The sequence below is a fragment of the Aquarana catesbeiana genome, linkage group LG06 (genome assembly GCF_042186555.1).
Source record: "Aquarana catesbeiana isolate 2022-GZ linkage group LG06, ASM4218655v1, whole genome shotgun sequence".
Classification (NCBI taxonomy): Eukaryota; Metazoa; Chordata; class Amphibia; order Anura; family Ranidae; genus Aquarana; species Aquarana catesbeiana.
In genome coordinates this window covers 56630543-56656434 of record NC_133329.1, presented here as the reverse complement: position 1 = coordinate 56656434, position 25892 = coordinate 56630543, and the positions used below count along the sequence as shown (strand labels likewise).

General features: G+C 45.9%; 1 protein-coding gene across 1 annotated transcript; it reads left to right on the top strand.

The window, feature by feature from the left end:
• The first annotated feature begins 5353 nt into the window (after positions 1-5353).
• LOC141147591 (zymogen granule membrane protein 16-like) lies at positions 5354-25388 on the top strand. The gene is made up of 4 exons (XM_073634819.1): positions 5354-5686; positions 9175-9297; positions 18758-18872; positions 24930-25388. The coding sequence occupies exons 2-4, from the start codon at positions 9225-9227 to the stop codon at positions 25231-25233; spliced, it is 492 nt and encodes a 163-aa protein (XP_073490920.1). The 5' UTR covers positions 5354-5686; positions 9175-9224; the 3' UTR covers positions 25234-25388.
• The last annotated feature ends 504 nt before the right edge of the window (positions 25389-25892 follow it).

Sequence of the window (25892 nt, the reverse complement as noted above, 5' to 3'; positions counted from 1 at the left end):
TAGTGAGGTTTGTGCTATCAATAGTAAATATCTGCCAATTCTTTATATGGATAACACATGTGCCAACATATTGCAGAATCCAGAATGGTATTAATATAGTACCTAGAAGGGCACTCATTATCACCCAGTTTTTACGATAATAGAGACAAATCTCAATCAATTACATGGCTTATTTTAAGGGTAACTTTAGGTGTGGGTCATGGTCATCATGTTGCCCTTGCTGTAGTCATATTCTGGGGGGCAACATGTTTCAAGCGTTCTCTAACCAAAGAGAATATGAGATAAGGTCCTTTTATAACTGTAATACTAATTATGTTATATACTTGGTTACCTGTGACATGTTATGTCCAATATGTGGGCCGTACTACGAGACGGTTGAGAGACCGTTTTTATGAACATATTCACAGTGTGGCCAAAAAGGGGACCAATATAGCCAAACATCTCAGAGAGTGTCATAAATGTAATATCGTGGCCATGAAGGTCCAAGTCATAGAAAAGGTGTGTGTGCCCAAAAGGCGGGGGGGTTTGTCTTCCGGATGTTGTGCCGAAGGGAGTTTTTTTTGGATCCATCAGCCCCAGACCCATATCCCTTCTGGCCTCAACCTCAAGTGGGATGTTAGCCACTATCATGACTAGAATGAAAAATGGTCTCATTATAAATTAGTGGATTTAATGACATATATTTATTCTTTTATTAACATTGGTTCTAAGAACAGCTAGTTAGATATGGTTTCTATGGTGGTCCACATATGCATTATATATCTACTCAGTCAATGAATTATTTATTTATTTATTTATTATAAAATAATATAATATAATATTATGAAAATAGAGTGTTTGACAAGGGGGCCACCAGATCCCGCTCCCCCATGTGAATGGGTATTGACACCAAAAAAGTGTCAAAAAGTAAAAACTACAAAATACGTTTTTGATAAGTCCCTCAAGGTATATCTATCATCAATCACACCGCCCGCCGGACCCGCAAAAAAGAAAAAAGGCAAAAAATGCTTCGCCTCCTAAGAGGCTACCAGCCGTATGCCCTATTATGCCTGCAATTCAGAGACATTGTGTAGTGTTATTAATGTGGAGTTGTCTACCTCTAGTGTTGTCTGGACTCTATGTGTCATTTCCTTTTTCTTTTGACAAAACTTAGAGCAAAGCATTGTGGGATATGTAGTTCAGAATGCTGAAGCTTCAATGCCAGCAGGACTGAACTACAACTACCAGAATGCTGAGAGGACAGAACGGAGAGGATTTAAAAGGGCTGGTCGCGGCCTGCATCGCTCTCTTGGGATGCCGATTGACTCTGCCAGCAGGAGGTCTGTCTGACAGTGAGCTGCTGTGATTCACGGCCTACACAGTGGAGAGCTGTCCAGCTATACCCAGGGGGATCTCTGTGGACAGCATCGCTTCTCCCTTACAGTGAACCGGAGGTTGTTGACGCCTGCACTTCAGATCCGAGTAGGCCGTAGCACGGCGCAGCGGATGCCATTTCCCAGAACCAGGATACAGAGATAGTTCCTGATAGAGTCTTCTTCATCAACTACATCGTTGCCAGCTGTATCTGAGTCCAGTGTGGTGAGCGGGCATAGTCCATTTAGTTGCTATAAGACATTCCTTACAGACATCATTTACTCAGCTCTGCTTGATGGTACTTGTAGTGCCACTGAAAAGTCAGTTCTTATACCATAACAAACACTGTAAGCAGACATCTATGCCTTGTTCACATTATTGCTTCTTTTACTGGATACAACACCACTAGGATCATACAAGAAGAGATTTAAGTAACATAAGGAAACCCCAAAGTTGAACCAAATTTTGCTATACCCTAAAATCAAGGATTACCTTAATAGTAATCACATTACAATAAAGCTCGCTGAAGACATCTGGATTTCAAGGAATAACCCTTCCACCCTTTTATTATCCTTTCTTCATCTGCTCTAGCCCATTTGGACTCTATTTAAGGGAGCCAGCCAATTTGAATATGATAGTTTGCATATTGTTCTTTTCATGCTGTGAAATTCTTAATGGCCTGTGGGTTGGAGGAGACAGAAGGGAGTGAGCCTGACATAGGAAATACAGTGTCAGTTTTCTACCCCTCTTCTGACCTGTTCACATAGGTTTTTGTGATTGGGTTAATATCTAATTGAATCTGAATCATACTGCATACCTCCCAACTTTTTGAGATGGGAATGAGGGACACCTATCAGCAAAAGTATGCAGGCATAGGACACACCCCTTGCCACGCCCCCTTAAAAGAGAATTGTACAAAACAAAACAAGATTGGTTAAACCCACAAGTGCTTTTTTTTACCACTACTATTCCTTTATATCGGCTTTTGGAATTTACAAATGCAGCAATTTAGAAATCAGATGAAAGGTTTAGCACTGGAAAACACTTTTTGATAGATAAAAAGTGCATTATATATATATATATATATATATATATATATATATATATATCAGACCAAAATGAGGGACAAATGAGGAGGAATGAGGGACAGAGGGACAAATCAGGGACAGTCCCTCTAAATCAGGGACAGTTGGGAGGTATGCATACTGTGTTGATCTGTGTTCACTTACAGCCTGAAGAGGGCTTTAAACCATTATATTGCCTTTTTCATCAATAAAGCCATAGTGTTCATATAAGTGTGCCTTTTTCATATTGCAGTGTTGAAATATACTTATTTCTGTGTTCTCACTAATACAGGAACAAACTTGAACTGTTTTGTTAATATTGTGTGAGTCTCTCGTTATTAGTACAGTTGGTAAGATGACTGAACCCAGAGTGTCAGAGGTGATGGAGGATTTACAGAGTCGAGGTAATCAGTGGGGTACAGGGTCTAATAGCAGCCCTCACGGGGGTACCGCTACATACAGGCAAGGGGCAGGGCCAGCCTTGTATGTCACTTCATGACACTGCCCCCTTCTGACGTCACGTGGTTCTGATAAGCCCCCACCCGCAGACCCCGACAACCACAGCCCAGGACTTTGTCCCCATTAACACAGGGACAAGGTGCTTTGAGGGGGGGCGCATAGCCCCCCTGCCCCAAAGCACCCACCTGCCCATATTGAGGGCATGTGGCATGTATGATTCAGAAGGGGGGGCGCTCGCTCGTCTCCCCCTTCCTGACCAGCCAGGCTGCATGCTTGGATAAGGGTCTGGTATGGATTTTGGGGGGGACCCCACGCTATTTTTTAAAAAAATGTTGGCGTGGCATTCCCCTTAAAATCCATACCAGACCCGAAGGACCTGGTATGGACTGGGGGGGGACTCAACGCCGTTTTTTTTTTAAATTTTTCTATTGCCGGGCAATTGCCAGCATTCTTTACCTTTACATTTATCTGTCAGTGGGGAAGCCCACTGACAGATGATGGTTGTTAAGGACGCGGGTGGCCGGCTTTCCGGCCCGCTGCTTAACAACCTGCTATTTCTTCACACAGAATTCAAATCGGTCCATCGTTCGTCGACCGATCCGAATTCTAAACGTTCTGAAAAGTTCTAAGTCACTAGAAAATTAATAAATGAAGGGAATTTTAACCTAAACTAAACCAAGCTAAGCGGATTCCGAAACCAAACTAAACAAATTTCATAACGAAACAAAATTAGTAACGTAACGAATCTATGCGTGAGTGGCTGAGACGGTAGTTGGAAACTTTCTTCTTGTGGTTTAGGTCTTAATTTACTGTATGGCCTCATTCAATTACCAGCCAGTCCGAAGGCCTCATCAGGAACAGCTAAAGAAAAAGGGTGAAACCATATAATCATAAACATTGTTTAAATATAGTAAAAATTTCCCCAAAAAAGCTGATAATGCAATAAACAAAAATAAATAACTACACTAAATAATCTATACATTTTTCATGATAACATATTATAAAATGTAACATACCTGATTGTCACAAGGTGATGTTCTTGGCCTGGGCCTCTCTAAAAGGTCATCAAATGCAGGAACAGACATGTGTGTGAAGGATGAAAAATGTATCTGGATAATTGCGAAGTTGTGCATACATATTTGCAAAATACCCCGCATAGAAACGCTGGGATTTTATAGGATGCATCCAGAACCGATGACAGCTGCTTCTCTCCTCCTCCAGCTGTCTCCATCTCCTCAGCCTCCATAACACAAGCAGCAGGATGGCCTCATCGCTTTCCAAAATGATGGGATCCATTATGCCCTCAGATGTAATCAGATGCTCTCTCTCTCTAACCAAAATGGCGCCCAAAAAAGAAGATTATAATATTTCTTTATGCATTGTGGGAAATTAGGATTGGACTATAGAACAGGAGAGTGGTTTCTAACCATCAACCTAATCCATAACCCTCCGCCTAACCCTCAAACTAATCCATAACCCTGAACCCAACCTCTAACCAACTCCCTAACCCATAACCCTCAATGCAACCCTTAACCCTCAAACTAATTCTCAACCATACCCCTAACTAGGGGTGTACCTAGGGGGGTCGCAACTGCGACCCGGCCCCATGCTCAGGGGGGCCCGGGCAGCCCCTGTACACCTGGATAGGAGGGGCTCCATATAGGGGAACTGATCTCCTTCCTCCTTCAGCTGCTGAATGGTCACTTCTCCTCCTTTCCCTCCTGCAGGCATTCAGCAGCTTCAGAAAGGAGAGGAGTGGTTCCTCTATATGCCACCACCTCTTCTGCCCCGCCTATCCAGCTTTTTAATGCTCCCCCGGGCCCCTGTCCTCTCTCCTGGTCCTCCTGTGGTCTCCTCTGGCCCCCCTTATCCCACTGTCAGGATGCTGTCAGGATGGAGAGCGAAGGAAGGGGCCGGTAAATGTGTCATCTACCGGCCCCTTCCTTGTCTGAATGAATAGTCTGTGTTTACTGTGTTTCAGTTTGTGAATGAATGGGAAGTTCTGTGCAGAGGTATTCCTGTCCATTCATTCTGTACAGCTGAGGCTGCAGAGAAGGTGATTGAGGACTGCTCCTTTCTCTGTCTCAAAGGTGAAACATCAGAGGTCTCTTTAGACCCCTGATATCTCACGAAAGCCCCCAAACTTTCCTAAAAAAATATGAAAAATAATATTGTAAAAAGCAAAGAATAATAAAATAAAATGGTAAAAAAAATAAAATGATAAAATAAAAAACTACTGACACAAGTGGCGGAACTACCAGGGTCACAAAGGTCGCATTTGCAACCAGGCCCTGGCGTTCCACCACTGGGGTCAGAGGGAAGGGCCCCAGCCAGGGGTCAGGAGGGCCTTGCACCCGGGGGCTCTGAAGGTTCTAGTTACCCCAGTGCCCCTAACCCTCAACCTAATCCATAACCCTCGACCCAACCCCTAACCATCATCCTAATCCATAACCATACCCCAAACCCTCAACTGAATACATTACGGAAAGGGTTATTAGGAGGGTGAAGGGCAGAATATGTTTAATAAGACAACAAAAAGCATAAATTAAAGCTACATATTACCTAATATGTTAACTTTATCTACACCTTCCAGCTCCCCTTCACACATGACATGACTGACCAAGAACAGGCGAGTGGGGTATGGAAGGAGTTAATGTGGCGTCATTGAAGTTAAATATTATCTGACACTAGAGAGTTCTTGTGAATTTAGAAAAAATGTCGCAATCAATGTGTCTATATACACACTGAGCTATACTGTATATATACCGGTAGAAGGGAAGATAGATTCATCCAGTGACCAGGAACGAAAGGTGAGTTATGGCTACATAGTCTGTGGCAGACTCTTGTACAGGGTTTTTATGATTTATAGAGTGATATACACTATATTACAAAAGTATTGGGACACCTGCCTATACATGCATATGAACTTTAATGGCATCCCAGTCTTAGTCCGTAGGGTTCAATATTGGGTTGGTCCACTCTTTGCAGCTATAACAGCTTCTACTCTTCTAAGAAGGCCGTCCACAAGGTTTAGGAGTGTGTCTATGGGAATGTTTGCATAATAAAGGTGCATTTATTATTTTTTTCCCAAAAAGTGAACTTATCCTTTAATTCTGTCATATGATGACCAGAAGTTCAGTGAAGCAGCACTGAGAGAGCAGGAGCCAACAACATTGATAGTTTGAAACTGCCAGTGCTGGTGGTAAGAATTGTATTGTAAGTTTACTTAAGAATGTTAACCGCTTCAGCCCCGGAAGATTTTACCCCCTTCCTGACCAGAGCACTTTTTGCGATTCGGCACTGCGTCGCTTTAACTGACAGTTGCGCGGTCGTGCAACGTTGCACCCAAACAAAATTGACATCCTTTTTTCCCCCACAAATGGAGCTTTCTTTTGGTGGTATTTGATCGCCTCTGCGGTTTTTATTTTTTGCGCTATTAACAATAAAAGCGCGACAATTTTGAAAAAAAAACGCAATATTTTTTACTTTTTGCTATAGTAAATATCCCCAAAAAATATATATAAAAAACTATTTTTTCCTCAGTTTAGGCCAATATGTATTCTTCTACATATTTTTGTTAAAAAAAAAATCGCAATGCGCATATATTGATTGGTTTGCACAAAATTTATAGCGGCTAGGGGATAGATTTATGGCATTTTTATTATTAATTTTTTTTTTTACTATGGCGGCGATCTGCGATTTTTATTGGGACTGCGACATTATGGCGGACACATTGGACACTTTTGACACTATTTTGGGACCATTGTCATTTATGCAGCGATCAGTGCTATAAAAATGCATTGATTACTGTGTAAATGACACTGGCAGTGAAGGGGTTAACCACTAGGGGGGCAATGAAGGGGTTAAGTGTGTCCTAGGGAGTGATTCTAACTGTGGGGGGAGGGGCTTCAACACACATAACAGTGATCACCGCACCGATGACAGGGAGTAGTGATCTCTGTCATGTCACTGGGCAGAACGGGGAAATGCTCTCTTTACAAAAGCATCTCCCAATTCTACCTCTCCGTGACACGAACGCGGGCACCCGGCGGGCATCAAGTCCGTGGGACCCACGGTCATGGAGACCGCAGCGGGCACTGCTGCTTAAATGGCACGTACCTGTACGCCCTTTTGCCCACCAGTGCCATTCTGCCGATGTATATCAGCGTACGCTGGTCAGGAAGCGGTTAAAGCGGAGTTCCACCCAAAAATGGTAATTACGCTTATCCGGTCCCCCCCTTCCTCCGGTGTCACATTTGGCACCTTTCAGGGGGGAGAAGATACCTGTCTAATACAGGTATTTGCTCCCACTTCCAGCGACAGAACCTGCGGTGATCTACGCCATGTCCGGCCCCCCCTCCGCCATCTTCTGGGAAACACACAGGTCCCAGAAGACAGCAGGGACCAGGGAGGACTTGCAGCGTGAGTCGCGCATGCGCAGTAGGGAACCAGGCTGTGAAGCCGCAAAGCTTCACTTCCTGATTCCCTTACTGAAGATGCCGGCGCCTCCACCCAGGAGCCGAGGGACAGGTACCGTATATACTCGAGTATAAGCCGAGTTTTTCAGCACATTTTTTTGTGCTGAAAGTGCCCCCCTCGGCTTATACTGGAGTCAAGCACTTTTCTGCAGCATAAAATTTCATTTTCCGAACCGATTTTGGGGCCCCGTATTTCGGGGCCACTTTGTGCAAACTCAGTGGAACGAGAACCACAACATATCTAAAGCTGGGGTTCCTAGCACCAAGTTGTCCTGAGATATGGGGCCCCAAATCGGTTCGGGAAATGTCATTCTCTGCTGCAGAAAAGTGCTTGACATTTTCTGAACTGATTTTCGGGGTACCGTATCTCAGGGCCACTTGGTGCTAGGAACCCCAGCTTTGGATATATTGTGGTGTTGGTTCCACTGGGTTTGCACACCAAATTTGGGGTGCCTAGCGCTAAGTGGCCTCGAGATACGGGGCCCCAAAATCAGTCAACTGTGTCCATCTGCAGCAATCTCATTTCGGGACCCTTTGGGTCCAGAGACTCCAAATTTTGGCTGCAGCTAGGGGGCATCTAGGAACCCTTAACTACCGAGTTTGAAGCTCGGGGGACCTATGGCTGCAAATGGGCACAGTGAGGCTGCAAATGGGCTCAGTGAGGCTGCAAATGGGCATCGTTGACCCTCTTTTCCACTTACAGTAGCTGCGCATTTCTCACCCTAGGCTTATACTCGAGTCAATAGGTTATCCCAGTTTTTTGTGGTAAAATTAGGTGCCTCGGCTTATTCGGGTTGACTTATACTCCAGTATATACGGTAAGTGTCCTTATTTTAAAAGTCAGCAGCTGCAGTATTTGTAGATGCTGACTTTAATTTTTTTTTTTTTTTTCGGCGGAACTCCGCTTTAAGGTTTAAAATACTGAGGCTTTAATACAACTTTAAAGCAGCATTCTTTGCTAATGCACGACTTGTGCAAACCTATTCTCAATGTAGAATTAACAAAAGTGCGGATGGACAGACCCAACAGGGGAAAAAAGGGGGAGAGAGAATGAGAAAAATATTAAGCTTTAAATAGAATTAAAGGATAAGTTCACTTTAAAAATAAATAAATAAATGCACATTTTTGCAGGTAAAAAAAATGTGCATTTATTATTTTTTTTATATTAGGAGCCTGTAAAGTATTGCACCAGCCATCAGCAGACCGCTGGTGCCATGCAGATCTCCTGTAGATCTGTCGGTGTATCTGAGTGCCTGTACATCCCCAGGTACACTGACAGGAAGAATCAATGAACTACTAAGAGCTGTGTGAATGAATGACGCGGCTGTGTAGGTGGAGCCCCGCAGGGCCGCGCTGATTTCAAAAAGTGACAGCTAGTAAGGGGAACTTCTCCCTCTACTGCTGTCACAAGGACAGGGGGAGGGGGATGGAGCAGCGGCTGCAGCATTGGGGACATGTTACTCTAAAAACAGGTGGAACATGTAACATGTTCCCAAAGGTGAACTTATCCTTTAAAGGGAATATTTACAAAAACTGGAGCACTCAGAATCTGGTGCAGCTGTGCACGGCAGTCAATCAGCTTCTAACTTTAGATTGTTCAGTTAAGCTTTGACAATAAAACCTGGATGCCGATTGGTTTTTATGCAGAGCTGCCCCAGAGTATGCACTCTCCGGGTTTTAGCAAATCAACCCCAAAATGCATTTAGTTTTGTGTCTATTTGAATTACAGTAACTCACAATTTCTAATGATATTTTGCATTCCCATTTTTTTTTGCATGAGTTTATTTATTTATTTTTATTTTTTTACTATTGCCGCACAGAAGGTTTTGGAAGAATTGACTGTTTCGGCTGAGAGGCGCGGCTCTAGGTGATGACTGCTAAGACCAGGATGCTGACTCTCCTGTGTGCGTGCTTTCTGCTGGGCTCCACAGCGGCATCTATTGGTGAGCATGAGTTATTACAACTTACTACGCATCCCCTGTTATAGTGACCAGTCCATTATAATAATGAATACGGGAGGGCAGAAGCAGCTAATCGGCACAATCAATTATAAAAACTACTGTCAGTTATTTGCATTGTAAAAAAGTAAAAAGTAAAAACCTGACTGAGGCTCAGCCCCTCTTAAAATAATAATAATGCTCTCAAGATCCATAGGTGGAGGGACTTAAAAGACAATTAGGCAGAATATCCATACATATGTAATTGTATTATATAAAAAAAAACACAAACAATACCAAAAACCACAAGATAAAATAATAATTGGCCAATTATAAACTACCCCCCCAGCTGCACAAGGAAGCACCCCTAAAAAAAAAACAGGGTATATCCTCAATTTTGTGTATGAGACACAGACTGGAGTGTCCAATAGGTGATGTGGAAAGCTTGCATAAACAAAAAAATGTGTATAGTTCCTCTTAAAGGTCAGCATATGACGACATATTGCATCCACACATATGTTGTATGACCTATCAGTGGATCCTATTGCATAATTTGTAGACAATATGTGCAATCCTAGATATAATAAAAAAATCTCCAGGCCCCTGCTGTATGAATCCTTCTATCTCCAAGGTATCTCTATAGGAGAAGAAGGGGAAAGGAGTGCTGTGAATTTCCTGCTTGGGAAATCAGTGGATCAAAAATGTATGTCAGAAAACTCTACACTGGGCTTAGATGTTCCCAATGCACATGATGCACCTCCACATACAAGGGTGTATCATGAAATGAGTGAGCCCGTGTGCAAGATCAAAAGCAGCCCTTAGGCAATGATAAGAGAAAAAAAAAAAAAAAAGCGCCACGCTTAGAGCACCAACGGCGCACAGTGGCCGTGATTTAAATTGTGCTAGATATTGGGCGTGGCTTAAAGGGGTGTGGTTAGTCTGAGATGACTTACATAGTACAGAATGTTGTAATGTTAAAGCGGGATTCTGGCCAGCGAAAAAAAAAATTTAAAGTCAGCAGCTACAAACACTGTAACTGCTGACTTTAAATAAGTAGACTTACCTGTCCTGGGTGCCCGCGATGTCGGCTGCCCGAGGCCGACCCGTCCCTCGGCTCTCAGGACCCGGCACCGCCATCCTAACTAAGGGAAACAGGCAGTGGAGCCTTGCAGCTTCACTGCCAGTTTCCTACTGCGCACGCTCTAGCGGCGCTCTGTGAATGGCCCCGTGGTTTTCTGGGAACACACACAGTTTCCAGAAGGCAACGGAGCCGCTCACCGAGGAACAGGACACGCCGCGGAATACGAAGAGGCAGATTAGGAAGACTCAGGGCCGGTCCCAGGCGGGTGCACGGGGTGCAGTGCACCCAGGCGCCAGAGAGGTGGGGGCGCTGAAGCGCCAGAGTGCTCCCCTCCCTCCTCCGTGTCCAGAAGTAGCTCTGTCCGCAGCAGCTCATCGCCGCGGAGCGGCCGCGCCGGCGCCGCTGTGCTTTACATTGCTATAGCCTGTCCCCCCTCCCTCCTCCTCCTGTCAGAGGAGAGCAGCCGCCGGAGATCGGAGCGGCTGGTCTCTGTGTTGAGAGAGACCAGCCGCGCAGTGACTTCGCTGGGGGGGGGAGGGGGGGCGGCCCGTGCCTGCAGTCTGACACAGGTTCTCGTTCTCTCTCTCCTCCGCTGTCTCTCACTCCCGCTCGATCTGTTCTTCACCCGGGCGGCGCGGCTGCACACTGTCCTCTCTAGCTGCTGCACGGGTGTTAATGTGTCTGTCTGTACTGATAGAGGGAGGTTTGTCCCTGGGGCGGTCTGTACTAATGGGGGGTTGTCCTGGGGGGTCTGTACTAATGGGGGGGTTGTCCTGGGGGGTCTGTACTAATGGGGGGGTTGTCCTGGGGGGTCTGTACTAATGGGGGGGTTGTCCTGGGGGTCTGTACTAATGGGGGGGGTTGTCCTGGGGGGTCTGTACTAATGGAGGGGGAGTTGTCTTGGGGGGGTCTGTACTAATGGAGGGGGGATTTGTCCTGGGGGGTCTGTACTAATGGAGGGGGGTTGTTCTAGGGGGTCTGTACTAATGGAGGGGGGGTGTTTGTCCGGGGGGTCTGTACTAATGGAGGGGGGTTTGTCCTGGTGGGGGGTCTGTACTAATGAAGGGGGGATTTGTCCTGTGGGGGTCTGTACTAGTGGAGGGGGGGTTCTCCTGGGGGTCTGTAGTAATGGAGGGGGTTTGTCCTGGGGGGTCTGTACTAATGGAGGGGGGGTTTGTCCTGGGGGGGGTCTGTACTAATGGAGGGAGGGTTTGTCCTGGGGGGTCTGTACTAATGAAGGGGGGATTTGTCCTGTGGGGGTCTGTACTAGTGGAGGGGGGTTCTCCTAGGGGGTCTGTACTAATGGAGGGGGTTTGTCCTGGGGGTCTGTACTAATAGAGGGGGGGTTTGTCCTGGGGGTCTGTACTAATGGAGGGGGGTTGTCCTGGGGGGGTCTGTACTAATGAAGGGGGGCTTTGTCCTGGGGGGGATCTGTACTAATGGAGGGGGGTTGTCCTGGTGGGGGTCTACTAATGGAGGGGGGGTGGTTTGTCCTGGGGGGGTCTATACTGATGAAGGGGGGTCTGTACTGAGAGAGGGGTTTATACTTAGTAGGGGTCTATACTTAGTGGAGGGAGGTCTGTACTGAGGGGCGACTAAAGTTGGTGGAAGGAGGGTGACACCATGTTATACCGCACTTGGTGACACCAACCCTAGTGACGTCACTGCAGCTGCAGGCTCTTCTTTCGCCCCTTCCCCTCCCTCTCCCTCTCCTCCGCACGTGCACTGCTATACTAGTGAGCGGCGCTGACCAGCACAGCCTCCCACTATGTTTCTTCCCCCACCTTCATATCAGCCAGGGAAAAATTGAATAGAAAAAGGAGAAGAGGATTGTGGGACATGTAGTCCCGAGGACTGGCAGCCCCACTGTAACACGGAAACTGCAGTCCACGCAGCATGCTCAGCTAAATGGGAGAGAGAGAGATACAGGAGCCTGGGAAAGCTTTCAGGGAAGTGCACCCAGGACTCCAGAGGGAGAGGACAGTGCTCAGGGAACACCATCAGAGAGGAAACCCCGCTGCCCTGCGCCACCAGAGGGAAAGCCACACAGCCTGGTGCCATCCCTGGCGGAGAAAGGAATGGAGTCATTGCCAGAATACAGATCTGGGTGCTACCCAGCGGAGTCACCACGGGCAATTCAGAGTGAGCTTACTCCTGATCAGAGGAACCATCGCTGGGTCAGGTGAGAGGGCCAATCGGCCATTATCTACTAATGTCCATAGGAACTGCAGTCTCTGACCATCTCCTGTATTATATCTGCAGTCTCTGATCATCTCCTGTACTATGTCTGCAGTCTCTGACCTTCTCTTGTATCATGTCTGCAGTCTCTGACCATCTCCTGTATTATGTCTGCAGTCTCTGATCATCTCCTGTACTATGTCTGCAGTCTCTGATCATCTCCTGTACTATGTCTGCAGTCTCTGATCATCTCCTGTATTATGTCTGCAGTCTCTGACCATCTCCTGTATTATATCTGCAGTCTCTGACCTTCTCTTGTACCATGTCTGCAGTCTCTGACCTTCTCTTGTATCATATCTGCAGTCTCTGATCATCTCCTGTACCATGTCTGCAGTCTCTGACCATCTCCTGTACTATGTCTGCAGTCTCTGACTGTCTCTTGTATCATGTCTACAGTCTCTGACCATGTCCTCTACTATGTCTGCAGTCTCTGATCATCTCCTGTACCATGTCTGCAGTCTCTGATCATCTCCTGTACTATGTCTACAGTCTCTGATCATCTCCTGTACTATGTCTACAGTCTCTGATCATCTCCTGTACCATGTCTGCAGTCTCTGATCATCTCCTGTACCATGTCTACAGTCTCTGATCATCTCCTGTACCATGTCTGCAGTCTCTGATCATCTCCTGTACCATGTCTGCAGTCTCTGATCATCTCCTGTACTATGTCTACAGTCTCTGATCATCTCCTATATCATGTCTGCAGTCTCTGACCATCTCCTGTACTATGTCTGCAGTCTCTGATCATCTCCTTTACCATGTCTGCAGTCTCTGATCATCTCCTGTACTATGTCTGCAGTCTCTGACCATCTCCTGTACTATGTCTGCAGTCTCTGATCATCTCCTGTACCATGTCTGCAGTCTCTGATCGTCTCCTGTACTATGTCTGCAGTCTCTGATCATCTCCTGTACCATGTCTGCAGTCTCTGATCGTCTCTTGTACTATGTCTGCAGTCTCTGTTCATCTCCTGTACCATGTCTGCAGCCTCTGATCGTCTCCTGTACTATGTCTGCAGTCTCTGATCATCTCCTGTACCATGTCTGCAGTCTCTGATCGTCTCCTGTACCATGTCTACAGTCTCTGATCATCTCCTGTACCACGTCTGCAGTCTCTGATCATCTCCTTTATTATGTATGCAGTCTCTGATCATCTCCTGTATTATGTCTGCAGTCTCTGATCATCTCCTGTACCATGTCTGCAGTCTCTGATCATCTCCTGTACCATGTCTGCAGTCTCTGATCATCTCCTGTACCATGTCTGCAGTCTCTGATCATCTCCTGTACTATGTCTGCAGTCTCTGATCATCTCCTGTACTATGTCTGCAGTCTCTGATCATCTCCTGTACTATGTCTGCAGTCTCTGATCATCTCCTGTACCATGTCTGCAGTCTCTGATCGTCTCCTGTACTATGTCTGCAGTCTCTGATCATCTCCTGTACCAGGTCTGCAGTCTCTGATCGTCTCCTGTACTATGTCTACAGTCTCTGATCATCTCCTGTACCACGTCTGCAGTCTCTGATCGTCTCCTGTACTATGTCTACAGTCTCTGATCATCTCCTGTACCACGTCTGCAGTCTCTGATCATCTCCTTTATTATGTCTGCAGTCTCTGATCATCTCCTGTATTATGTCTGCAGTCTCTGATCATCTCCTGTACCATGTCTGCAGTCTCTGATCATCTCCTGTACTATGTCTGCAGTCTCTGATCATCTCCTGTACTATGTCTGCAGTCTCTGTCCAGCTCTTGTATCATGTCTGCAGTCTTTGACCGTATCCTGTATTATGTCTGGGGACTCTTTCTAACAGAAGCCCTCTCTGTGTGCATCAGAGAGGTTCCCCTCCAGGTCTCATTAGTGTTCTCTCTTCCTGTATTTTCTTTATTGTTAAGAGATCATGGGAGGATTTCAGGGTAACAAAGACTTCTTAGGGGAGCAGCTCTGTATTTGAGTCATTGCCATAGAATCATTTGTAAAGGGGTGGGGTTGGTAAGATGACCACGCCCATGTGGGGGCGCCAGAAATATTTCTGCACCCAGGCGCCGGTGACCCTAGGATCGGCCCTGGGAAGACTGCCTAGCAATAAGGGTTCAGGTAAGTTTAAATTTTTTTTTTTTTCAAATGTTTTTTTTTTTCAGGGTGGCCCTCCACTTTAACTATGGAATGTACAATGCAGAGTGTACGGTGGTGGGTAGAATGTGCAGGATGGTGTCAGTAGGGCAGTGGATAGTGTCAGTTGTTTTTTTGTTTTTATTGTTTTATTTTCTATAATTTTTTTTACCATTCTAACACTACACTAAAACTATACTCACACTACACTGACACTACATGAATGCTACACTAAAACTACACTGACACTACACTAACACTACACTGACACTACACTAAAACTACACTGACACTATACTCACACTACAATAACATAACACGAATGCTACACTGACACTACACTGACACTACAATCACACTACACTAACACTACACTGACACTACACTCACACTACACTGACACTACACTGACATTACACTCACACTACACTGACACTACACTAACACTACACGAATGCTACACTGACACTACACTGACACTACACTCACACTACACTAACACTACACTGACACTATACTTACACTATACTCACACTACACTAACACTTCACGAATGCTATTCTGACACTACACTAACACTACACTCACACTACACTGACACTATACTCACACTACACTAACACTACACGAATGCTACACTGACAGTATACTCACACTATTACACTGACACTACACTCACACTACACTCACACTATACTCACACTACACTAAGACCCCTTTCACACTTGTGCGAACTCAAAGTCGCACGATTTTACGGCCGCAATTTTGCTGTGATTTGGGAGCAGTACTACTTTGTACGACTTTGCCACAACTTTGGCAAACACTACACTAACACTACACTCACACTACACTCACACTACACTAACACTACACTGACACTACACTAATACTACGCTCACACTACACTCACACTACACTAACTCTACACTACCTCTACACTCATCATGACTTTGTCCAATCAGGGCTCTGACAGTGCTCTGTGCCTAATCGAGCAAAGCCTTGCACCTGACCAGCGGTGCATTGCCTTTGCCAATCAGGGCCCTAGAAAGCACTGAGCAGCACACAGTGCATTGTGGGGCGCTCGGCAGGCAAACATCCCGCTGAGTGCAAGTTCAGGTTCTCAGCAAACACCCAAATGGGCACTGTTTGGGGCCAAACAGCTCACCCATCACTGTCAGTGAACACCACTACTACTTAGCACAGCATTATTTTGTGAACACTGTAGGGTTGGTAGTCGCATTTATAAAGTCAATCTCTCAGGTGAAGTTCCCCAGTACATAGTCCCCTCAGTACCCCCAGTGCCTACCAGTGTAGAAGAAGCCAGCCCTTGCAAGTTGCTCTTGGCTCACCCCAGTGTATTGGTACCAGTTGTACATGGTTCCCAGTCTCTGCCTCTTCTCCTGTAGCTTGGGGTACTCTACCCACCAGCTGTCATCCTCGTCCCCAGGCAGTCTCTGCAGCTAGCTCAGGATCTGTGTACCCATTGAGTTTGTAGCCCTCATGAGGGAAATGTTTCCCACATGTCTGCCTAGTACAATAGCACAGATGGGGAAGTACGTGTGATGCTTGGATCCTGAATGGTTCCCGGGCCCCCAGCTCTGTAGTAGGATGCCCCTGCAGTAGAAGCATAGCATCTGGGCCGCAGATATAAGGAGCCAGCCAGTGCCAGTTGCTGAGGGGAGTCCAGCCATCCTGCAAGCTCACCAGTTACCTGACCCCACTCCACATGTCTTTTTATAATGAAGTTCTGGGGTTGTCCAGGCTGGTGGGTTCCCCAGTAGCCCAACATCTCTCTATTCAGATCACAGTATGATCAGAGATGCCTCCCTTCCCTTGGGCTCCATGGCAGAAAATTTACAAACATTTCACAACAGGCCAGGTCTGAAGACTTTCAGGCTGGGTTCCCACCGATGCGAATTGGATGTGGATTTCCCTGCATCCAATTCGCATAGCAGATGATTGTGACCGGCTCTCTATGGAGCCGGTTCACACACCTCCCCAGTGGCTCTGGTGCGAATGGCAAAGGAGCCCTGTGCATCTTTTGGTCCATTTCAGGTCCGAATTCAGCCAAAAATTCTGTCTGAAATCGGACCTGAAATGGTGAATGGCGACACACCGGACTCCTGCGATCTCCAGTGTGAACCCAGCCTTAAAGATCCGGCAATGACCTGGCAACAGTGTTAACTTTAAAGTCAAATTTCTATTTAGTTTTAGTCATAGTCTTTTGACGAAAATGCCATTTTAGTTTTAGTCGTACTTTAGTCGATGGATGGCTTGCACCCGAGGGTACTTAGGGAACTTGGTCAAGTAATTGCCAGACCATTGTTCCTAATTTTTACAGACAGTCTACTGACTGGAATGGTACCAGCTGATTGGAGAAAAGCCAATGTAGCACCAATATTTAAAAAGGGCCCAAAAAACATCTCTGGGAATTACAGACCAGTTAGCCTAACATCAATAGTATGTAAACTCTTGGAGGGGATGATAAGGGACTATATACAAGATTTTAGTAATGAGAACGGTATGATTAGCAGTAATCAGCATGGATTCATGAAGAATCATTCTTGCCAAACCAATCTATTAATCTTCTATGAGGAGGTGAGTTGCCAGCTAGATAAAAGAAGGCCCGTAGATGTGGTGTATCTGGATTTTGCAAAAGCATTTGACACAGTTCCCCATAAACGTTTACTGTACAAAATAAGGTCTGTTGGCATGGACCATAGGGTGAGTACATGGATTGAAAACTGGCTACAAGGGCGTGTTCAGAGGGTGGTGATAAATGGGGAGTACTCGGAATGGTCAGGAGTGGGTAGTGGGGTTCCCCAGGGTTCTGTTCTGGGACCAATCCTATTTATTTTGTTCATAAACGACCTGGAGGATGGGATAAACAGTTCAATCTCTGTATTTGCAGACGGTACTAAGCTAAGCAGGGCAATAACTTCGCCGCAGGATGTGGAAACCTTGCAAGAAGATCTGAACAAATTAATGGGGTGGGCGACTACATGGCAAATGAGGTTCAATGTAGAAAAATGTAAAATAATGCATTTGGGTGGCAAAAATATGAATTCAATCTATACACTGGGGGGAGAACCTCTGGGGGAATCTAGGATGGAAAAGGACCTGGGGGTCCTAGTAGATGGTAGGCATGCAATGCCAAGCTACTGCTAACAAAGCAAACAGAATATTGGCATGCATCAACTCCAGAGATAAAACGATAATTCTCCCACTCTACAAGACTCTGGTCCAGACGCACCTGGAGTATGCTGTCCAGTTCTGGGCACCAGTCCTCAGGAAGGATGTACTGGAAATGGAGCGAGTACAAAGAAGGGCAACAAAGCTAATAAAGGGTCTGGAGGATCTTAGTTATGAGGAAAGGTTGTGAGCACTGAACTTATTCTCTCTGGAGAAGAGACGCTTGAGAGGGGATATGATTTCAATATACAAATATTCATAAAGAAAAAAAATATTGCTTTTTGATAAACAGAAGTGCAACTTTGAAATATAAAAAAACAACAAAAAAGAACGAAAAAAAAACTGTAAACTCTATTGGCTGTAATGCCATTTCACATATTACTTGAGTATAAAAAAGCCTTTTTCTTACTTTTTTATTTTTTTTTTATTTTTAGGAGCTTAGTAGATGCCCCCTTCTTATTCTTATGTGTTAAATTTTAACAGTATTAATTTTGACGTCGCATTTCGATTTAGTTTTAGTCATAGTCTTTTGACTAAGATGCCATTTTAGTTTTAGTCGTATTTTAGTCATCTGAATTTTTTTAGTTATAGTCGTATTTTAGTCATCTAAAATGGTGTTAATTTAGTCAATGAAAATATTTTTATCGACGAAATTAACACTGCCTGGCAATGTTAACAAAATTCCAACATTGCCAGGTAATTTCCAGCAAATTCCCAGGTATGGCCATCACCCATCCCCAAGTCTCACCATAGCTGGTCTAGCTGAATGCATGCAGAATTGCAGATACATTATACACATTCATGTGTAGGTGACCCCTGCCTGACTGCTCTCCTATATCTCACTGTTGTAGAGAGTGGAGTCTCATATGGAGACAATGGAGACAACGCTTTTTCCTTCTCCGATGAGCAACAACATGGGCCAATTACAGCCATTCGCATCAGGGAGGGTCCCAGTTGTCTGAATGGGTAAGATTTGTCTGACTATAGCTTTTCTACTACACTTTATATACATACAACTTTTTCAGCACATTTCAGTAGAACGTATAATGTCAGTCTGCTGCAGGGAGAAGAAAGCATTTCCTCAGTCTCCTCTCCCCCCCTCTCCCCCAGTGATCAAGCTGCAACAGTGTAACTTTGTAGCAGCATGTCCAGGCCCGGATTTACTCCCTTTGCCACCCGAAGGCCTGGTCCTTCAATGCCCCCCCCCCACACACACACACACACACCACCATTCTCGTCCTTTATCGATGACTGCTACAATAGATCAATTAAAAACATATCTCCACACATGAGAACACTGAAAATAACTGGCTTTAATTGTACAGACTGAAAATACTCTGTAATGCAGAAAATGCCTTTTAAAGATTATAGCAGTAAGAAACTCCCTACAATTTTCACCTGCTGCGCTCGCCCCAGACGTCCTCTTCGCCACTCAGCCTGGCCATTGATTGGCTAGAGTGGATGGATTGAAAGCAGCGCAGGCATTGGCTCGCGCTGCTGTCAATCACATCCAATGATGTGGCGCACCGGGGGGCGGGGCCGAGTGATACAGTGAGCCGCCGGCTGTATCACGGGAGCGCGCCCACAAGAACTAACCCATATGCGAGAGTGCTTGCATGAAGAGGGTTAGTTCTTGCGGGAAGGAGCCGAGACAGGTGCTGAGGGACCCCAGAAGACGAGGTTCGGGGCCACTCTGTGCAAAACGAGCTGCACAGTGGAGGTAAGTATAACATGTTTGTTATTTTAAAAAAAGAAAAAAAATTGCCTTTACAACCCCTTTAATGAGACTGTTGCACAAATCACTTTATTGCACTTTATTTACCCACTGACATACATGACTGACCTGACTACTGACATATATGACTGACCTGACTACTGAGATACATGACTGACCTGACTACTGACATACATGACTGACCTACCTGACATACATGACTGACCTGACTACTGACATACATGACTGACCTGACTACTGATATACATGACTGACCTACCTGACATACATGACTGACCTGACTACTGACATACATGACTGACCTGACTACTGACATACATGACTGACCTGACTACTGACATACATGACTGACCTGACTACTGATATACATGACTGACCTGACTACTGACATACATGACTGACCTGACTACTGACATACATGACTGACCTGACTACTGACATACATGACTGACCTGACTACTGATATACATGACTGACCTGACTACTGACATACATGACTGACCTGACTACTGACATACATGACTGACCTGACTACTGGCATACATGACTGACCTACCTGACATACATGACTGACCTACCTGACATACATGGCTGACCTACCTGACTGACCTGACTACTGACATACATGACTGACCTGACTACTGACATACATGACTGACCTGACTACTGACATACATGACTGACCTGACTACTGACATACATGGCTGACCTGACTACTGACATACATGACTGACCTACCTACTGATATACATGACTGACCTATCTGACATACATGACTGACCTGACTACTGACATACATGACTGACCTGACTCCTCACATAAAAGACTGACCTACCTACTGTCATACATGACTGACCTACCTGACATACATGACTGACCTACCTACTGACATACATGACTGACCTGACCACTGATATACATGACTGACCTACCTGACATACATGACTGACCTACCTGACATACATGGCTGACCTACCTGACTGACCTGACTACTGAAATACATGACTGACCTGACTACTGACATACATGACTGACCTACCTACTGGCATACATGACTGACCTACCTGACATACATGACTGACCTACCTGACATACATGGCTGACCTACCTGACTGACCTGACTACTGACATACATGACTGACCTGTCTACTGACATACATGGCTGACCTGACTACTGACATACATGACTGACCTGACTACTGGCATGCATGACTGACCTACCTGGCATACATGACTGACCTACCTGACATACATGGCTGACCTACCTGACTGACCTGACTACTGACAAACATGACTGACCTGACTACTGACATACATGGCTGACCTGACTACTGACATACATGACTGACCTACCTGACATACATGGCTGACCTACCTGACTGACCTGACTACTGACATACATGATTGACCTGGCTACTGACATACATGACTGACCTGACTACTGACATACATGACTGACCTGACTCCTCACATAAAAGACTGACCTACCTACTGTCATACATGACTGACCTACCTGACATACATGACTGACCTACCTACTGACATACATGACTGACCTGACCACTGATATACATGACTGACCTACCTGACATACATGACTGACCTACCTGACATACATGGCTGACCTACCTGACTGACCTGACTACTGAAATACATGGCTGACCTGACTACTGACATACATGACTGACCTACCTACTGGCATACATGACTGACCTACCTGACATACATGACTGACCTACCTGACATACATGGCTGACCTACCTGACTGACCTGACTACTGACATACAGGACTGACCTGACTACTGACATACATGACTGACCTGACTACTGACATACATGACTGACTTACCTACTGGCATACATGACTGACCTACCTGACATACATGACTGACCTACCTGACATACATGGCTGACCTACCTGACTGACCTGACCACTGACATACATGACTGACCTGACTACTGACATACATGGCTGACCTGACTACTGACATACATGACTGACCTGACTACTGGCATGCATGACTGACCTACCTGGCATACATGACTGACCTACCTGACATACATGGCTGACCTACCTGACTGACCTGACTACTGACAAACATGACTGACCTGACTACTGACATACATGACTGACCTACCTGACATACATGACTGGCCTGACTACTGACATACATGACTGACCTGACTACTGACATACATGACTGACCTACCTGACATACATGACTGACCTACCTACTGATATACATGACTGACCTACCTGACATACATGACTGGCCTGACTACTGACAAACATGACTGACCTGACTACTGACAAACATGACTGACCTGACTACTGGCATGCATGACTGACCTACCTGGCATACATGACTGACCTACCTGACATACATGACTGACCTACCTGACTGACCTGACTACTGACAAACATGACTGACCTGACTACTGACATACATGACTGACCTACCTGACATACATGACTGGCCTGACTACTGACATACATGACTGACCTTACTACTCACATAAAAGACTGACCTACCTACTGACATACATGACTGACCTACCTGACATACATGACTGACCTGACTACTGACATACATGGCTGACCTGACTACTGACATACATGACTGACCTACCTACTGACATACATGACTGACCTGACTACTGACATACATGACTGACCTGACTCCTCACATAAAAGACTGACCTACCTACTGACATACATGACTGACCTGACCACTGATATACATGACTGACCTACCTGACATACATGACTGACCTACCTGACATACATGGCTGACCTACCTGACTGACCTGACTACTGAAATACATGACTGACCTGACTACTGACATACATGACTGACCTACCTACTGGCATACATGACTGACCTACCTGACATACATGACTGACCTACCTGACATACATGGCTGACCTACCTGACTGACCTGACTACTGACATACATGACTGACCTGACTACTGACATACATGGCTGACCTGACTACTGACATACATGACTGACCTGACTACTGGCATGCATGACTGACCTACCTGGCATACATGACTGACCTACCTGACATACATGGCTGACCTACCTGACTGACCTGACTACTGACAAACATGACTGACCTGACTACTGACATACATGGCTGACCTGACTACTGACATACATGACTGACTTACCTGACATACATGGCTGACCTACCTGACTGACCTGACTACTGACATACATGACTGACCTGACTACTGACATACATGACTGACCTGACTACTGACATACATGACTGACCTGACTCCTCACATAAAAGACTGACCTACCTACTGTCATACATGACTGACCTACCTGACATACATGACTGACCTACCTACTGACATACATGACTGACCTGACCACTGATATACATGACTGACCTACCTGACATACATGACTGACCTACCTGACATACATGGCTGACCTACCTGACTGACCTGACTACTGAAATACATGACTGACCTGACTACTGACATACATGACTGACCTACCTACTGGCATACATGACTGACCTACCTGACATACATGACTGACCTACCTGACATACATGGCTGACCTACCTGACTGAACTGACTACTGACATACAGGACTGACCTGACTACTGACATACATGACTGACTTACCTACTGGCATACATGACTGACCTACCTGACATACATGACTGACCTACCTGACATACATGGCTGACCTACCTGACTGACCTGACTACTGACATACATGACTGACCTGACTACTGACATACATGGCTGACCTGACTACTGACATACATGACTGACCTGACTACTGACATACATGGCTGACCTGACTACTGACATACATGACTGACCTGACTACTGGCATGCATGACTGACCTACCTGGCATACATGACTGACCTACCTGACATACATGGATGACCTACCTGACTGACCTGACTACTGACAAACATGACTGACCTGACTACTGACATACATGACTGACCTACCTGACATACATGACTGGCCTGACTACTGACATACATGACTGACCTTACTACTCACATAAAAGACTGACCTACCTACTGACATACATGACTGACCTACCTGACATACATGACTGACCTGACTACTGACATACATGACTGACCTACCTGACATACGTGACTGACCTGACTACTGACATACATGACTGACGTACCTACTGACATACATGACTGGCCTGACTACTGATATACATGACTGACCTACCTGACATACATGACTGACCTACCTGACATACATGACTGACCTACCTGACATACAGATTGTTGCTGCTCAGTCTTACCTGTCCTGTAGTGTGTGAGTACACTCATTCCGGGCTCCGTCCACGTCCACGTCCACGTCCACCACTCAGACAGCCCTGCAGACAGGCAGAGCCATGATAGAAGAGCCGCCCGTCCATTTACACAGAACGAGTGGCTCAGTGTGGATCTGCCAGTGCCCAGCGCGGCCGCACAGTGTCATTCCCACCTCCTCCTGGACCCGGCAGCGTAACATAACTGTATGTTAGTGCGGGGGGAGGGGGGCGGTCGCGAAAGCCGAGAAGTCGCAGCAGAAGCGGCGCCGCCCCTGCACCACTGCCGCCCTGAGGCCTGGCCTCGTTGGCCTTGTGGGAAATCCGTCCCTGAGCATGTCACAGGGTCAGAGGCTGTAGCAGGGGCTGATCTGTATGAGACATTTGTGAACTCAGCCCAGAGATGCACATGTGCTAAGAATTAAAGTGGTTGTACACCCTGTATAATCACTTTTACCTACAGGTAAACCTATATTAAGGCTTACCTGTAGGTGCTGGAAATACCTCCTAAACCTTCACGGTATAGGAGATATTTACAATAGAGCCGTTTCTCCGTAGACTATGTCTATGGCACAGGCGCACTTTAGAAATGGTGATCGTGCCGTTTCTAAAGGGGTCATGCCGTGACTGGTGGCTCCCACGCGCATGCCCGGAAGTGACGTCACGCGGCTCCGGCCAGTTACAGAGCCGGAGTTCACAGCCCCAGAAGGAAGAGGGGTGAAGATGGACGCTCGCTGCTAGGGGGGGGCAACAGTGACATCGCAGGCTGCTATTTCAGGTAAGTGACACATAGTTGGCGACTATGCGATGTATAGTAGCCCATTATGCTTTACCTGTGCAGGGAAATAATGAGGAAGTAAAACCCATCAGGGTTTACTTCCTCTTTAAACGATTGTGTCATCTCTGAGCCAACATCCCAGTCCAGGAAGTAGATGCATGAACAAAGATGTTCACTTCTTCATATGTTTTCCTCCAGGATTCACTTCAAATTTGGTACCTACTGGGCGCCTTTTTCGGGAGACCATGGTGGTGTCTTCCATGAGTTCTTGCTGCACAGCAATGAAAATATCATTCAGGTGTCGGGAAAATTCTCCAAATGTGTGAATGAGCTGCTCTTCGTGACAAACTTCGGGAGGATATTCAAAGTCGGGCAACCATCAGGCACAAGCTTCAATGATTTTCCAAAGACTAAGGGCAATGTACTGCTCTACATTAGTGGGCAATACTCCAACGTCCTGAACAGCATCAGCTTTCACTGGGGTGTCCATCCAAACAAATAACACCTCAACGATGGTTCTAATTGACCTCCAGAACTGAGATCTGGAGCCCACCAGAGCCAACCAGAAGACTGGGCTCCCTCAATGCCCACTTGCTACCCATCCAGCTTATTCTACTTTCCTTGGATTTGAGAAAAAAATAAAGATTTTAAATCATATTTTGTGTTCCAATTTGTTAGTGCTCTCTACTGTAGCTATTACTTGAAGGAGATGTTTAATATGTTTGCTTTTTGTCTATAGCGCTTACTCCTGGAAGTGCCGATGAGGATATGTCCAGGGGTCCCAAAGTAGTACAGAGGCTGCCTGCCACAGACACAGCCCCAATCACACCAACAACGCAGGCTCCGTTTAGGGGATGTCTTTTTAGAAATGATTGCTGAATACCTTGAAACAGGAGAGGGTCACAGGATCTCCAAACAATAATAGTGTAGCAAGGCTAGGCCTCCTTCGATCTACTGAGAACCTCCAGGGCCAGGAACAGCTGACATCCTTCTGTATGTAGTGGGTTGTGAGGCATGGTGGGTGTAAGGTGGATAAAGTAATTGGGCGCCAGACACTTCCTGGATGCAAAAGAAAGTTTATTTTTTGGGGGGAAGAGAGGGTTAGGGCCAGGACACTGAGACTTCAATAGGAGGACAGCCATGCAGGGAAAGGCATCCAGC